This window comes from Myotis yumanensis, unplaced genomic scaffold (assembly GCF_028538775.1).
Source record: "Myotis yumanensis isolate MYYU_CA2020_CCGP unplaced genomic scaffold, mMyoYum1.0.hap1 SCAF_10, whole genome shotgun sequence".
NCBI classification, from domain to species: Eukaryota; Metazoa; Chordata; class Mammalia; order Chiroptera; family Vespertilionidae; genus Myotis; species Myotis yumanensis.
In genome coordinates, this window is record NW_027223761.1 from 67,208,378 (window position 1) to 67,225,726 (window position 17,349).

Below are 17,349 nucleotides of genomic sequence, written 5' to 3' on the forward strand. Positions count from 1 at the left end.
TGAGGAATAAAATTATGAGTGCTCCTCTCCTGATCACATCATTTTAAACCTCCTAGGTTGGGGAAATTTGTATTTAACAGTATCTTGAAGTTCCCCAGGAATTTAAGATGGAACTGGAACAAACACTTAGAACCAATGGATTAGTTAAAAGAAATACTGAGATCATTACTAAGACTTCCCACAATTACTGCACTCTCCCAGGATAGAATTTATTCAGTGACAAAGAAATACAGGACCTTCGTTTTCAGGAGCACCTAAATTCGTACACATCTGACAATGTTTTATACACAGTAAACTGAATAACTATAATTCAAGGAACATGAAATTACTATATGGAAGACCTAAGAAAGCAATGAGTTTGAATAGTAAACAAAAGAACAATTTGTTTGAATACTTTTAACTTCCAGCTTTTTAGTTCTTCCCAGTAGCTGTATAGCAGAGTTTTAACAATTTAAAGTGCTTTCATTATCTTTTTCTCTAATTTGATCTAATAGTAAGAAGAAATAAAATGAAGATTACTTTATCCACGGTAAGATTCAAGCTTTGAATGGTCAAATACCTTGCCTAAGGCTAAACAAATTAGGGTTATCTAGACTTGGAACCACTTATTAAGCTTGGCCATTGTTCTTCCACTATAATAGAGTTACCAGAACTCAAAAACTTTATTGACATTACACTATCAGTAGTAACTGATTTGGTCCCTACTTTATGCCTGCTAAATAAAAAAGAAAGCAAGGAATATGATACATAAATTATGACCAATAATCAGTACTTTGAATTACTGGTTGCTTTCATACCTTTTATTAAAATAAAATTATGAACTTGTTTAATTTGTATTACATGTACAATAAAACTCACCACCATAACGTATATAAAGCACAACCCATAAGTTTCATGTTGCAAGTGAGGAAATGTAGACACAGTAAAAGTGGCCCACCCTAAAGTGGAATGGGCAGAGAAAAGTAATTTTAAACTTTGTTGGTAGTCAAAAATAAAGTCATATGACTATATAACTCAGAAAGCACACTGAGGGAAAAAATATATGCATATGGATCAAAAGGTAGATATTTAAGGAAAAAATACAAGTTTAAAGAAAGAGAGTATGTGAAGTCAATGTTCTGGGAGGCACAAGAAGAAATAGATAACAAAGATGAGATTACTAGAATGGTCACAAACCTATGAGCACACTCATGAAGTGATACCAGGATAGTGTTGGCATCTGCCACAGCCTGAACTACAAATCCTTCTCTCCCAATTATTTTGAAATCAGTACCTACTTCTTGTGTTAATATTATGAAAATATCATATGCAAATGTTATTTAAAAACTTTGGAATGGGGAGGGCAATATATAGGAGATATTTGAATAAATAAACTCATAAGGGGAGAGTCAACAGTTATAAACATAAGTCTTTTATTAATCCTGTAAATAAGACTTAATGGGAGAGAACCAAGATGGCGGCATAAGGTATACACCTGTATGTGCTGCCTCTCACAACCACACCAAAATTACAACTAAAAGACAAAACGGCTATCATCCAGAACCATGGGAAAGCTAGCTGAGTGGAAGTTCTACAAGTAGAAGGAAAGAAAAAAGCGCATTGAGACTGGGTAGGAGATGCGGAGGCGCGGAAGAGTGGAGGTACAGAGGCGTGCGAAACGGGCTGGCAACTGGGTGTGCTGTTTTTTTCAATTGGAAGGGAGATACAAGCACCCGACTGCTCTGAACTCGTTTCCGGGGAGACTCTGGGAACCCAGACTCCCTACGGGAGAAACTGAACTGTCTGGCATCGGGTCGGAAAGCGAGGGTGGCTTTCTTGTAGAGGTGCTCCCAGGGATCAGTCACTGCATGGGGGTGTGGGAAGCGGGGATGCGGAGACCGCTGATTGCTAGCCGTTGCTGTTTGTTCCGCCATGGTGATTCCCTGAGACCCTGGCCCACCCAGTTTAAAACCCCACAAAAGCTGTGCACAGTGCAGTGGCTTTTGCATATGAATGGCCTGTCCTTTCACAGCCTAAACTAACAAACTGCAGCTGGGTCAGAGAGCTCCAAAACTTCCAAACCCCAAAGAGGAGAAATCTGCAGATCTCACTGTAGCTCCTGCTGGGTGGCCTCAGGCAGTGGCTGACTTTACACCTCCTTGGAGATCCAGGAGCCATGGTACCCAGTGGTCAGATACCAGATTTCAACTCCTCACATCCATAAATGACACTCAAGAGGCAGACTCAGTGAGCATCAAAGCCCCACTGAAGCAAGCCCTGCTCCATAAGGGTGTCTCCAGCACAGAAGTTCTTCCACTATCGACACAGCGGGTACTCACAGCCAATTGGCCTGGAGTTCAATTCCACCCAGTGATACCAACAGCAATCAAGACTTAACTATAAGACTGTGCACACAGCCCACAAAGGGGTGCACCAAGTGTCCACCTCAGGTGATTGAGGAGGCTGAGCCATTGGGCCCTATAGGACACCTACCACACAAAGCCACCCTATCAACACAGGGAAGCAGCCAAAATGTGGAGACAAAAAAACATGTCACAAATGAAAGAAATGGAGGAAAGCAAACTACTGGGCATAGAGTTCAAAACCACAGTTATAAGGTTACTCAAGAATCTTCTAGAAACCTCTGAGGAACTTAGTGAGACTTTCAAGGATCTTAATGAGAATGCCAAAAAAATGGAAAAGGACCAGTCAGAAATTAAGCATACACTGTCTGAAATAAAGAATAATATACAGAAATTCAACAGTAGACTAGAAGATCCCAGGAATCAAATCAAAGATTTGAAATACGAGGAAGCAAAAAACATCCAACCGGAAAAGCAAAAAGCAAAAAGAATACAAAAATATGAAGATAGTGTAGGGAGTCTCTGGGACAACTTCAAATGTACCAATATCCGAATTATGGGGGTGTCAGAAGACGAGAGAGCAAGATATTGAAAACCTATTTGAAGAAATAATGACAGAAAACTTCCCCTACCTGGTGAAAGAAATAGACTTACAAGTCCAGGAAGCGCAGAGAACCCCAAACAAAAGGAATCCAAAGAGGACCACACCAAGACACATCATAATTAAAATGCCAAGAGCAAAAGACAAAGAGAGAATCTTAAAAGCAGCAAGAGAAAAACAGTCAGTTACCTACAAGCGAGTACCCATACAACTGTCAGCTGATTTCTCAACAGAAACTATGCAGGCCAGGAGGGAGTGGCAAGAAATATTCGAAGTGATGAATAGCAAGAACCTACAACCAAGATTATTCTATCCAGCAAAGCTATCATTTAGAATTGAAGGTCAGATAAAGAGCTTCACAGACAAGAAAAAGCTAAAGGAGTTCATCAACACCAAACCAGGATTATATGAAATGCTGAAGGGTATTCCTCAAGAAGAGGAAGAAGAAAAAGGTAAAGACAAAAATTGTGAACAACAAAGGGACAACAAATACATATCTATCAACAAGTGAATCTAAAAACCAAGTCAATAAAAAAATCTGATGAACAGAATAAACTGATGAATATAATAAAAGCAGGGGCATAGAAAGGGAGTGAACTGACAATTCTCGGGGTTAAAGGGGTGTGAGGAGTGCAAGAAAAGATTGGAAAAAAATCTTACACCTATGGATAAGGACAGTGGCAGGGGTAAGGGCATGGGGTGGGGTGGGAACCGGGTGGAGGGGAGCTATGGAGGGGAGCTATGGGGGGAAAAAAGAGGAACATCTGTAATAATCTGAACAATTAAAAAAATAGACTTAATGGGTACAGAAGTGTTGCTACTTCTAGAAATGCAGTTCTGGTTGCTGTACATGAACTCAATGTTTTTGTGAATTCAAACTGCCTTACCTATTCTACCTAGTGGCCACTGCAAGAGATAAAAATCCAAGACTAACCCGTTGGCATGGCTCAGTGTTTGAGCATCGACCCATGAACCAGGATGGTTGGATTCCCGGTCAGGATTCATGCCAGGGTTGTGGGCTCCATCCTCAGTGTGAGGCATGCAGGAGGTAGCCAACCAATGATTCTCTCTCATCAATGATGTTTCTAACTCTCTCTCACTCTCCCTACCTCTCTGAAATCAATAAAAGTAAAAAAAAAAAAAAAAAGAAAAAAAAAAAGCCAAGATTAGTAAGTGAAATTCATTTGCCCAATATGGTAGCTTTTGTGAATTAATATGTCAATATATTGGGGCAGCCCTCTACCTCAACTTCTGTCTTGAGACCACCAAGGAAAAGAAAGCACCTATAAATAGAATACCAAATGATGGCTTTAATATATTTCTAATAGTGACCTGTGTGAAGTTTTACATGATTAGGTATTATTAATTACATTATGTATACAGTTTTTGGTATTTTTTAGCCTACTGATTTTTTAAAATACTGATTGAGCCCTGGCCAGATAGCTCAGTTGGTTAAAGCGTTGTCTGGATACGCCAAGGTTGTGGTTTAATCCCTGGTCAAGGGCACATACAAAATCCTGACAGAAATCTCACAATTTGAAAAAGTCTAAAGCAGGGGTCCTCAAACTTTTTAAACAGGGGGCCAGTTCACTGTCCCTCAGACCTCTGGAGGGCGGGACTATAGTTTTAAAAAAAACACTATGAACAAATTCCTATGCACACTGAACATATCTTATTTTGAAGTTAAAAAACAAAACGGGAACAAATACAATATTTGTATTTGCATGTGGCCCGCAGGCCGTAGTTTGAGGACCCCTGGTCTAAAGAAATGCTCAGGTTTTACTCTGTAAAAATGTTTGTAATTTGCCATATTAAACTACATCTAAGAATTTATATAAATTTAAATAACCTAAGAAGCCCACAGTTATCCATCTACTTATATAAAAACAGTAGAAAACATGAGGGGCCTAATTGTTCACATTTCAATTTACCTCAGCTGCTTTAGCCTGCATACGTTTTCTTTCCTTTTCTTCTTCACGAAGTTTTGTTTCCAATTCTTGCATTTTTTTCTAGTGAAAAAAACAAAAAAAAAACTTTCAAAGTGGTAACTGAAAAAGTCTAATTTGTAAAATTTTAATATAGCAACAGAGGAATATGTGTAAAATTTTAGCATAGTAAATATAAGCTTGCTAGTTCACTCTACTAATGGGTCTGCGTTTGTTTGCCAGTATCCACGACACTCCCTTATGATTTATTATTAGTCATTTGTGAGGTTTGAAAGAATTATGTGTAAAAATCTATGTCCAAAGAACACAGCTCTGTATGAACACACTCAAGTTAGATGGAAGTCGAATCTGAAACATTAGTCAGTGGTACTGGTATTTCCTGAGAAAATTAATTAGAACTAAAAAATTAGGTAACAGAATAACTTAAAACAAGTGATGCAAGCCTTAGGAATACTCAAAAACATTTAATCTTCAAACATTTAAAAAACAAACACCTACTTTTCATGTATATAAGTTTTAAAATGTGAACATTCTCTCCAAATTACATTTCCTTTTAAAAATTCGTTTGTTATAGTATCACTTCTTTCTATAAACATCCAGTATAATAAAATGATCTATCTTATAGATATTATACATTGACTAGAGGCCTGGTGCACGAATTCATGCATGGGTGGGGTCCCTAGACCTGGCTGGGCCAGGCCAATCAGGGCCTGCTGGCCAGGGGTGGGGATGGGGTTGCGGACAATCGTGGGAGATTGGCTACCAGCCCTGGGAAAGGGGCCGCATCCACTGCCACCCGCCCCCGGTTTCCCGTCCCAGTCTGGGGTCCAAAGGCCCTGGCGGGGTTGGGAGAGAAGGCGAATGTCACCAGGCTGGGCACGGAAGGAAAGGATGCCAGATGCAGACGCCAGATGCTGATGCCGCTGTCATCACCCCGCCACTGTGGTGGGCAGGCGGCGAGCTGATCAGGGCCTGCCAGCCTGGGGGAGGGACCACGGGAGGTTGGCCAGCTAGGGGATGACCAAGGGAAGGGACCGCAGGTGATTGGCCAGCCGCAGGAGGTTGCCTGTGGAAGTGCACTGACCACTAGGGGGCAGCTCCTGCATTGAGTGTCTGGCCCCTGGTGGTCAGTGCACGTCATAGCAAGTGGTCGACTGGTTGATCTGTCAATATAGATAAGTAAAAAATACATTCACTGACTTCAGCAAGGGCTTGCATTGCAGTTAGTTTGTTATATTCCTGCTCAAGAAGGTCCAATTTTTCAAGTTGGCTCTGAACATGTGTTTGATCATGTTGTCGTTCTCTTTCTAGGGAAACCTGGGAAACAATATTAAATACAGCATGATGATTTAGCAAAATAAAACTGAAAAACAACACTGAGTTAATTTAGAGTAAGTACACTGTATGCTATTTTTTTCTGGCCTTTCATATAACTACTTACATACTATAGAGGAATTCTAGGAAAACATTAAGATGAAACCACAGGAACATCACATTAATACAAATGGACTCCTGTCCTCACTAAATACTATTATAATGTAATTCTATTATAGCGAAACTATCATTATACTGTGAAATAGCAGAGATTTACTAGACATGTAGAGCACACACACACACACACACACACACACACTTCTAATTAGTCTGGTTATCTTAAATAGTTAATCTTTTAATTAAGGCAATAATTACCGTTTCAGTATCTATTATTTAATTTCCTGTGAATTTTATGTAAAACTTTTTTTTTTTTTTTTCAGTTTTAGGATAAAGGATTTGAACAGATTGCCACTTATCAGGTTTCAGAACTGACAATCACAAGATGAACTATTAAACTAAGATGAGAAGTGGAAATATGCTAAATTGAGGTCTACTGGTAAAAAGACAATATACTAAGTACCTAAACTTGTAAAGAGTATATCTCCACATACAAGTCTATAGCAGTAGATAATATACTATCAGAAATTTGAAAATGGCAAAGTAATACAAACAGCAATATTTTTTTCAGGAATGTGTGAATTATTAATTTCCCCCTATTCATTACAGTGGGTAGTTAACTGACTTTAAAAGAATATATTTAGACAAAAATTGGCAATAGTCACATTTTATTTCCAGTATTGGAACCATTTCTACTGAATAAGATATTTGAAATTTACTGATGAAATGGAGCTATAATTCAAAGTCAACTCTTATATATACCAGTTAACACTCCGGTGTGGGGTGAATTTCCCGCCAAAATATAAGATGGCGCGGGCAATTATTTAGGTTTCCCGCGCAAAATCAGGGATTTTTATGATACCTATTACCCCAATGGGTATGAAACGGTTCGCATACGCAGGTAGGTATCTTTGTGAACGGCAAACAAACAAATATTTGGTAATACGCAGTTACAATCGGCCCGAGTTTACACGTTTCCCGCACTCCACCGCAAATCTATATGAACCGAGTTAAGACGGCTCCCACGGAGTACGCGCAATTCACGCGAGCCGACTTAACTCGTTTCCCCCACTCCAAGTGTTAACAACAGGTATACATTCTTAGAAATGCATATTAGGCGACTTCGACAATGTACAAACATCATAGAGTGTGCTTGCACAAACCTAGAAATGTTTTACATTTCCAATCATGTGGCAGATTGAACTAAACACCTTCCATTCCCCACCCAATCTATCACATAAAAGTGATAGACAAACCACTGCAAAAAATGATAACATAATTAAGCTTGAAAGCATGAAAGAAAAATCTACAAATGCAAAAGATAAGCTCAAAAGCAAGTGAAAAGGGATAAGGAGGCAAAATATCACATGAGGCTGTACTAGCCTTGATGTATAAAATACACCAGGAATATGACAAAAAAATCTCAATGTACCACCATTTGCAGATATAAGAACCCCTAGCCAATACAGTAATATAAATCGGGACCAGAACCAGTGAAAAACATCAAGCCTCAGCAAAGGTAAATACAATACTGCCTCCTAAAGTTGTAACACCACTTAGAAAGTATAAATTCCCAAGGGGGGAAAAATACTTAGAACGAATAAGTTCACCCTACAATGTATGTTTTTATTTCCAATAAGAAAAAAACACACAACACCATGAGATTAAATAAATACAATAAATGACAGAACTGGTACTCTGAAAACATCAGATAATTAAGAAGAAATTAAAAACAGTTTATAGTGTTTAAAGAGATAAAAGGAAGAAATAAAAACCAGAGTTATGGTACATTAAAACAAGGTGGCGTAAAGAAGATGCCATTAGAAACAAAAAATATGATGACAATTAGAGATGGGAGACAGGAGATGGTATGTGGTCCTTCTGCTATTGCAAACAACATAAAGGCACATTAGGCACCAGGACTGAGGCTATCATCGTAATCGTTGGCCAAAGCTACAGAAGAAGTGAGGGTGTCAAGGCTAAGAGCAGTGACACTGGTAAACAGCTTCACCTGCTTGCTGGGGTGGCAGAAGTGAAGGGTGGTGCAGTCCTGTTCCATCTAAGGTGGCAAGAAACCAGTAGGATAAGGATAAGCCCATTTATTTCCACAAGTTTCCTCTTACTTGAACCAGTCTTTGCAAAGAATGGGAGGCAGCTATCAGAAGAAAAAACTAAACCCAACAAGTATAGCAGTATTTTTTGGGAACACTTTACTCCAGATTGCTTTACGAGGGAATGCAATAAGTTACTGAAAAAAATGCTATGCTCACAATATTTCTTTGTACTAAACCACATTACGAGAAGGAAAATCTTCTGGAGCCACAAGAGCAGCTTCCCTGCCTCTTTTAAAACCTCCTAATTCCCAGGATAATGTTGCTATTGGATTACTAATGCCTCCTCTTCAGAACCCTGGTAATCTTTCAGTTTTCTGTGATCACAAGTGTATACTGAAGAGGATATATGCGCAAGAGAAAAAGGACTCATTAGCTGGAACACAAGTAAAAACACTCAGAAAGAAACTCAAGATTGCACAGAAATGAAACAGAAGAACAACAGCTTGTAACAGTAAAGAAGGCTGTACACTTCCATAAAGAGAAAGACATATCTCTTGAAGTGTCAGCATAGAAAAAATGAAATTTGTATTGGTTTTTAAAGGGCAATACCACGTAACCTCTTCTAGCATATAAAGGAGTTTCATTTGAAAGAAATAACACTTGATTACCTGTATAAAAACAATTCAGGATTTAAAAAAATAAATTAGATATATACTGCAAGACAGTTAATTTTTTGTGATTTTGGGGTTTTTACATTTTAATACTATATTTTATTTTTAAAAATATATGTATTTTTATTGATTTCAGAGAGAAAGAAACATCAATGATGAGAGAGAATCATTGCTTGGCTGCCTCCTGTACAAACCCTACTGGGGATCAAGCCTGAAACCCTGGCATGTGCCCTTCACTGGAATCAAACCCGGGACCCTTCAGATCACAAGCTGACGCTATATCAACTAAGCCAAACCCGGCAGGGCTTAACACAATATTTTAAAAGTTATAAACAAACTTAGAACTCCAATGTAAGTTTGTTTCAAAATTGAGGGTTATTTTTTAATTTGAATATTTATAGAAATAATGAAAAAATAACAGGAAAGAGAATGAGAACAATATAGTAAGGATGATTTAAGTTTAAAATTTTAAATTAGCTTAGTATAGCCTTGTCGTGTAATTATTCAACTATTTTTTTTAGATCTAATATCAGTTGACTGAAGGTAAAAAGCATAAACATTTTCACACTGCAGAGCATCTAGCAAAATGTGAAGCATATAAATCTTAAAATTTTACATAATAAAGGTAAGATGTTTAGATATCGTAATATTCACGATGAATTAAAATTTTAGATTCATAATAGGAACAGGTATTTTTAAAAATATATATTCAAGACAGATGTTGCAGATGTCCTCTCACAAAGGTGTAAGGTACTTAAGTAAATTAATCCTAAAGCATCTGCCAAAAGGGTAGGGAACCGCTAGAAGACACCAGGATAAGAGGCCATAGTTTATAATCCCACACCACCTTGGTAGCATGGTGGAAGAGCTTGGGCTAAGCACTCTAGCCAACCTACAAGGCACATTGAGGACCTCTAGTCACCAACAGCTTTCCACCTCCAGTCAGCTACCTGACCAGGACACCTTAGCCCAGTCCCACCCCCGATCCAGTTTGCCACCTCACCAGAAGGGATGTGAAAAGGAAAACCCTAGGACATCTCAGCCCATTCCATCCCCAAATATTAACAGCCTTCCCATGAAGGTGGACCCAGGTCATGTTGGCCATGTTCACTCCAGCTCTAGTCAGCTTACCAAAGCCAGGAGCATGTAGTCTAAGCAGGGGTTGTTCCTAAACAAGGCCACTCTTTCAAGACTGGGAGAAGTACCTGTTTCACCTACTTTATAGAAACAAACAAGAGTGTCAAACAAAATGAAGAGACTGAAGAATATATCCCAAGTGAAAGGACAAAATCAAACTCTGGAGAAAAAAAGCAAAAGCAAAAACAAAACAAAAATGAGAATAGTTTATTATTATATTATTATTATTATTATTATTTATCCTAATTACCCTAATGACACACAGATAAGAAAAAAACCAAAATAATGGCAAAAAAAAGTGTTCAGAAAATGGAAGAACAGAGGAATACAGTGAGATTAAAAAAAAAAACAAAAAACAACACCAGCCGAAACCGGTTTGGCTCAGTTGGATAGAGCATCGGCCTGCGGACGGAAAGGTCCCGGGTTGGATTCCGGTCAAGGGCATGTACCTGGGTTGCGGGCACATCCCCAGGAGGAGATGTGCAGGAGGCAGCTGATCAATGTTCCTCTTTCATCAAAGTTTCTAACTCTCTATCCCTCTCCCTTCCTCTCTGTAAAAAATCAATAAAAATATATTTTAAAAAAAACACACCGGAAAGTGTCCAAAAGAATCCATCAGAACTGAAGAATACAATAACTAGAATGAAAAATACACTAGATGGAATCAACAGGTTAGGTGATAAAGAAGAACAGATTAGCAATCTGGAAGACAAATAGTGGAGATATTTCAATCAGAACAGCAAAAATAAAACAAATAAAATAAAAAAGATGAGTAGTTTAAAAGGGACAACATCAAATGTACTAATATTGCATTATAGGGGTTCTAGAAGGAGAGGAGAAAGGGGCAGAAATTTTATTTGAAAGAAATAGACAAAGACACTACAAAGAAAGAGAATTACAGGCCAATTTTTAAAGTATAAAGAAACTTGAAATCTGCTACCTTACTGAGTCTTTAAAGTGAAGAAGTAGAGGTACATAGTATGATTCCTTCTTTCATTCATTTTATTAGATTTTTAAAAATTGATTTTTAGAGAGAAAGGGAGAGCAATATAGAGGTAAGTATCGTCGATCAGCTGCCTTCTGCACATTTCTCAGCAGGGATCTAGCCTGTAATCTTGGCATGTGCACTGACCAGAAATTGAACAAGCAGTCTTTTGGTGCAAGGGATGCTGCCCAACCAACTGAGCAACACCAGCCAGGGCCATAATATGATTTTTTAATACTTTTTATAATGTAGACTCAAAGAAGTTAACATAACGTGAAAAGATCACACAACTTACTATGCAATGATTTTCCAATTTAAGTAAAACTTTACCAAATACAGAAATAACTAGAAGGCCAATCAAATCTTCAGATACTACAAATGACCCCAAGTAATTTCAGTTATGGGCTGTTACACTACTCAAAAGCAGAAGCTATCAAAGCTTGGTGTAGAGGATGTGGGAGTGTGTGTGAGTGTCATCCAAAAATGGAACATCCCCTTCATAGCTATGCTGAAAAAAAAAAAATTAAATTTTTTTCTCAAAGCTAACACTGTTTTTTTCAAAATGAACTTCTGGTACTATTGCCAATGGTTACTTTAAGATAAAAGTAGAAATGATTATTACAACAGCACCATTAGTCCTTTATGTCTAATTTTTCCCACCAATAACTGTCCTTGAGAATGAATCAATGAGGTGTCATACCTGTTTCTCCAAGACAGACGTCCTTTCTATTTCTGCATGCTTTATCATATTACGCATGTATTCCAATTGTTTTTCTAAAAGATTGCATTTACTTTCTGCAGCTAACAACTGAGATGTCAGTTCTAAAAAGAATATGTAAGAAAAGCAGAAATTAGGTCACTCATAGAACAGTTTTAACAAGCTGTTAAAAGGAATTTAGTCTACTGTGTACATAAATAAACATTTCCAATAGCCCTCTGAGCCTTTCCAGATGATGTAAACCGTACCTTATAAGCTCCTCAAAACGCACCAAAATATAATGCAATTTTGTAGTGCCTGAAGACAGGCCACCAGAAAATGCTAATGTGCAATTCTGGAGTAATTTTACATACTTTACAGTGTTTCATTTCCTTTATAATTAAACAAACCTTGATTATGTTTTGATTCCTCATTTTTTGAATTCTCCCTTTCTTGTATCTGTTCATCCAATACTTTCTTATATTCAACTGTTTCTCTAGACAAGGTTTTCACACTTTCTTCTGCTTGAATCCTTTCAAGTTCTAAGCGTCGAATCTTATCTTGAAGATTCTTCAGAGCAGAAAATATGGCTGCCAAATACAAATATGAATACCATAAGATAACAATATATATGGAGAAAGTTCACTTGGAAAGAATAATCTTATCTAAATAAAAAATAAAATTGATGGGTGGGTCCAGTGGAGGATCACTCTTTGAGAACAATAAAATGTTAATTACTATCATATGAGAATTAAAAAAAAAATCCATTTAAAGATAGCTTTTGAGTTTCTGAAACATGCAAAATACTCAAATAAAAACCACTTTATCATGGTAAAGATATTTCAGATTTTCAAAATGGTGAAAATATTTAGCTAATCATACCAGTTCACATAACTGTCCTGAAGTACATTAACTATCACTCTTTTTTGTTTCATTACAAGGATCACAGGCAGAGTCCAATCACAGTTAAAATAGTCAAGCATAAAAAGGACTATTTTAATGTCTATTTTTTCATTACTTAGGATAAAAATCTAAGCACACTTTAACTGCCTAATCAAAGTTCCCAATTATAAAAGTAATACATATTCTTTGTACAAGGCACAGGAAAACACAACAAAGAAAATAACTGATAATCCTACTACCAAAAGATGACTGTCAATTTGTTATTTCTTTCAATTTTTTACTGTATATACTTTTTACTAAAAATTGAGATTAAAATTTATTTTTGTTTTTCACTCTAGCATTAAAATACTGTGAGCTCTCATTCATGCTGTCTTAAAAGGATATTTCCTTATTATAAACAAATACAAATTGAAAAATCAAGTTACTGGGTCACAAAAATTCATATTTTAAAGTTTCCTGAAAAAGTAAAGTACCTTCAAAAAAGGTTGCATCAATTTATACTTTCATCAGAAGCAGGTCTTTGCCAACACAGACCATTATTAATTATAATCTCTTTGCCATTGTTTTTTAATTTATTGATTTCAGAGAGAGAGAAAGAGGGAGGGAGGAACGTCAACTTGTTCCACTTATTTATGCATTCATTTGTTGATTCTTGTATGTGCCCTGACCAGAGATAAAATCCAAAACCTTGGTGTATAGGGATGAAGCTGTAACCAACCTAGTTACCTGGTCAGGATCACCTCTGACATTCTGTTTAAAACATGAAACTTCTATTTTATTTTGCACTTGAGGCCTGGTGCATGCCATCAGTGCACTGGGGGGGGGGGGGGGGGGGGGGGGTGTGGGGGGGGGGGGGGTTGTCCCCTCAGTTTGACCTGTGCCCTCTCCCAGTCCAGGACTCCTCAGGGGATGTCTGCCTGCTAGCAGGCAGACATCCCCCGAGGGGTCCTTAGCGCTACTGCAGAGGTGGGAGAGGCTCCTGCCACTGCCGCTGTGCTCACCAGCCATGATCACAGCCGGCTTCTGGCTAAGCAGCACCCTCCCTATTGGAGTGCACTGACCACCAGGGGGCAGCTCCTGCTCGAGCATGTGCCTGTTGGTGGTCAGTGCGCGTCATAGTGACAGGTCGTTCCGCTGTTCAGTCGATTTGCATATTCGGGTTTTATTATACAGTAGGTCCTTTTGTTATGTCAGAGATCCGTTCCTGCAGCGCAACGTAATGCGATTTTTGCCGTAAGTCGGAACCCACCTACATAAACACCTACATGACTCACATGGAGCACATACACAGCAGTAATGAAGTGAAACAGTAAAAATAATTTAAAAGAAAGGTAACAATTCCTGACCTTTACTGGTGGTAAATAAGTAATAAAAAACATAAAGCACATATGTACATATGTCAAAATGACGAAACTTTTTTTTTTTAATAAATAAACTAGAGGCCCAGTGCACGGATCCGTGCACCAGTAGGGTCCCTCAGCATGGCCTGCACCCTCTCACAATCCGGGACCCCTGGAGGATGTAGTAGTGCGGGCAGTGGCAGGCAGGTGGGGAAGAGCCTGGGCTGGGCGCTGTGCTCTCCCACTCATCCTGGCCCTGCTGTGCCTGCTGCCGTCACCACCGCAGCTTGGTAGCACTGCCACAGAGGCGGGAGAGGCTTGCGTCGCCACAGTTGCGCTGGCCAGCTGTGAGCCTGGCATCTGACGCCCGGAGTCAGCTGAGCAGCACTCCTGCTGTGGGAGCACACTGACCAGCAGGGGGCAGCTCCTGCATTGAGCATCTGCCCCCTGGTGGTCAGTGCACATTATTGAGACTGGCCAGTTGTCCGGTCGCTTAGGCTTTTATATGTATAGATGGGAGACGGTGATGTAACCACGAAACGACCTATGTCGAGTCCGACATAACCAGAGGACTGTCTGTATAGGATTGCTAGAAGTTTAAATACGTTTATATATATAATTGGTCAATTTTCTACTTTTATGAATTTCTTCGCCCATTTTACATAAGAAAAAGTCCAACCTTTCATTTTAGTCTTTATTTCTAGTTTTAATGTAATAATGTTTTGATTTTTCATAGTTATATCTAACACTATTTTCCATCAAGTTCTTTGTTTATATACATAGAATGTTTTTCTGTAATGAAGATTAAACTTTATATTTTCCTTTATTCCACTTAAGTATAATAGTTTCACATATTTTTACATTTAATTCTGTAAGGCAAATAAAAGGTATTTTTGTACTAAAAAACTTTAAATGGCAACTTTATCATATATCAAGTTCACAAATATCTATATATACAGATACAATTATTACTTAGACACATGCGCAAGATAATTTCAAGATTTTATTATTCTAATTCCATTAATATTATGCCAATATTTTAATTAACTTTATAAATATTAATATTTCCAGTCTCCCATCCTATTCAATAAAACCCTAATGTGCAAATTGACCGAATGGCAGAACAACCAGTTGCTATGACAAGCACTGACCACCAGGGGGCAGACGCTCAATGCAGGAGCTGTCCCCCTGGTGGTCAGTGTGCTCTCACAGGGGGAGCGCCACTCAGCCAGAAGCCAGGCTCATGGATGGCAAGCACAGCAGCAATGGAGGGAGCCTCTCCCGCCCCCGCAGCAACGCTAAGGAACCCTCAAGGGATGTCCGACTGCCAGATTAGGGAGCGGGCCTAAGCCGGCAGTCGGACATCCACTGAGGGGTAGCGGACTGTGAGAGGGCACAGGCTGGGTGAGGGACCCCTGCCCCCCCATCCCCCCAGTGCACAAATGTCGTGCACTGGGCCTCTAGTAGTATATAAATCTTTAAACCATTTCAATATTATCCTCACTAATCAGATGCTCAGAATCATTCTGCCTAAATACTGATCTAATGAAACTTCATGTAAACTATACAATAGGTAGGAAGAATTAACATCTTTTAAAAAATCGAGCCTGCACTCAAAACAAGGCATACATTTCCATTTATTAACACAATTAATTCATTTACCAAATGTTTCAGTGCAACACACCCAAATAGGAGATAAGATAGATAGCTTGTTCTTCCAGTTATGCATAGGAAGAGTGCAGACATGAAACACACAGACTATGAGAATACCAAAAAAGCTCAATATAAGATTAATATTCAAAGTAATAATTCTTTGATATATCTGGAATAATCAGATAACAAATGCAATAGGAAAACAGTTAATAAATGCTTTTAAGTATCAAATGAGGTTCATTAACCTATTCTGAACCACAGAGGAGTATTTCCTAAAATTTTGTAATACCAAACATTTCTTTTATTCCTTCATTAAATTATATAAATTAGTATACGATTTTGTTAGTATTTTATTTTTACATTTACAGTTATTTTGCAATTGGCTGGAACACTCAATTTTTGTTTTATAAGAGAGCAAATGTGGTAATGACAGGGATATGCTAGATTAACAAAGAATATCTGGGGTGAGTATATGCTTTCTTTTTCTGCATTCTGGAATGGCTTATATATCATGGAGATTTTCTGTTTAAACATTTTGCAAAATTTATTCCCTAAAACTACTTGGGGTTAGAGCTTTACTGAGACTTTGACACCTTAAAAATTTTATTATAATACTCAAATTTATTAACAGAGAACCAAACATTTTAGTCTTATAAACATCTACCACATTGTCCCTATTTCTAATTTTCTACATAATAGATTTATGTACCTTTAGAATCTTTCTTAGAAGTTCCTTAGGATTCTCAGCATTTTTATTTTAATACAAAACACAACACAAGTCAAACATGAGTTCTTTCTCCCACTTTCCTTAGCCTAACAAACCTCAATTAATGCTTATTTTTTCCAGTTTTGAGAAACAACTAGAAAGTTTAAGATGTTCTACTTGATGGTTTGATAGGCATGTATTATGAAATGATTACAATATGTTCATCTAACATCCATTACCTTATATAGATAAAAAAGAAAAAAATTTCTCCTTGTGATGAGAACTCTTAAGATCTACTCTCTTAACTTTCCTATACAGTAAGTCCTCATCTAACATCATCAATAGGTTTTACAACTTTAAGGGAAACAATGTATAACAAAACCAATTCTACCATAGACTAATTGATATAAGCAAAAGTTCCTAAGGCATCCATCTATTCAACATTATAATAAAACTTTGAAACGATGTTGAGGACCTGCTGTATACAACAGTGTTAACTATAGCTAAATTGAATTTAGAAAAAAACAGGAATGAGAAGGAAAAATATGACACCCATATGGTAACATCTTGGCACAATAATTAAAAACATTTTGCTGAAATCCTTATGTACTTTTCTATGCTTTTTTTTATGTTAGTGGGATTACTCTCGACTATGTCGTATCACACTCATATGCATAATCATTCTCTATGTCAATAGATGCATTTCTAGAATTCCATCCTTATACATTCGTGTCTATAAACTTTCTATTTCACTAATATCTAGTTCTGTACTAGTTCCACACTTTCCTATCTTTATAGCTCTATAATCTGTTATTAGTTGACAAAGTGAGGCCATCACTTACATAGAATGAACCCTTCTATTAAAAGAAAAAATGCAACTCTC

At 37.7% G+C, this 17,349-nt stretch overlaps 1 protein-coding gene and 1 pseudogene across 2 annotated transcripts in view; one reads left to right on the plus strand and one right to left on the minus strand.

The window, feature by feature from the left end:
- CEP57 (centrosomal protein 57) overlaps nucleotides 1–17,349 on the minus strand; it is a 53,701-nt gene that overhangs the window by 16,375 nt on the left and 19,977 nt on the right. For both annotated transcript variants that reach the window (XM_070425936.1, XM_070425937.1), the window contains 4 exons: nucleotides 12,275–12,454; nucleotides 11,868–11,989; nucleotides 6,090–6,206; nucleotides 4,875–4,952 (listed from right to left, as the gene is read on the minus strand). In XM_070425936.1, coding sequence (XP_070282037.1) covers nucleotides 4,875–4,952; nucleotides 6,090–6,206; nucleotides 11,868–11,989; nucleotides 12,275–12,454 — 497 coding nt within the window. The remainder of the gene's footprint in view (nucleotides 1–4,874; nucleotides 4,953–6,089; nucleotides 6,207–11,867; nucleotides 11,990–12,274; nucleotides 12,455–17,349) is intronic.
- LOC139017634 (THAP domain-containing protein 1 pseudogene) lies at nucleotides 8,172–8,945 on the plus strand (annotated as a pseudogene).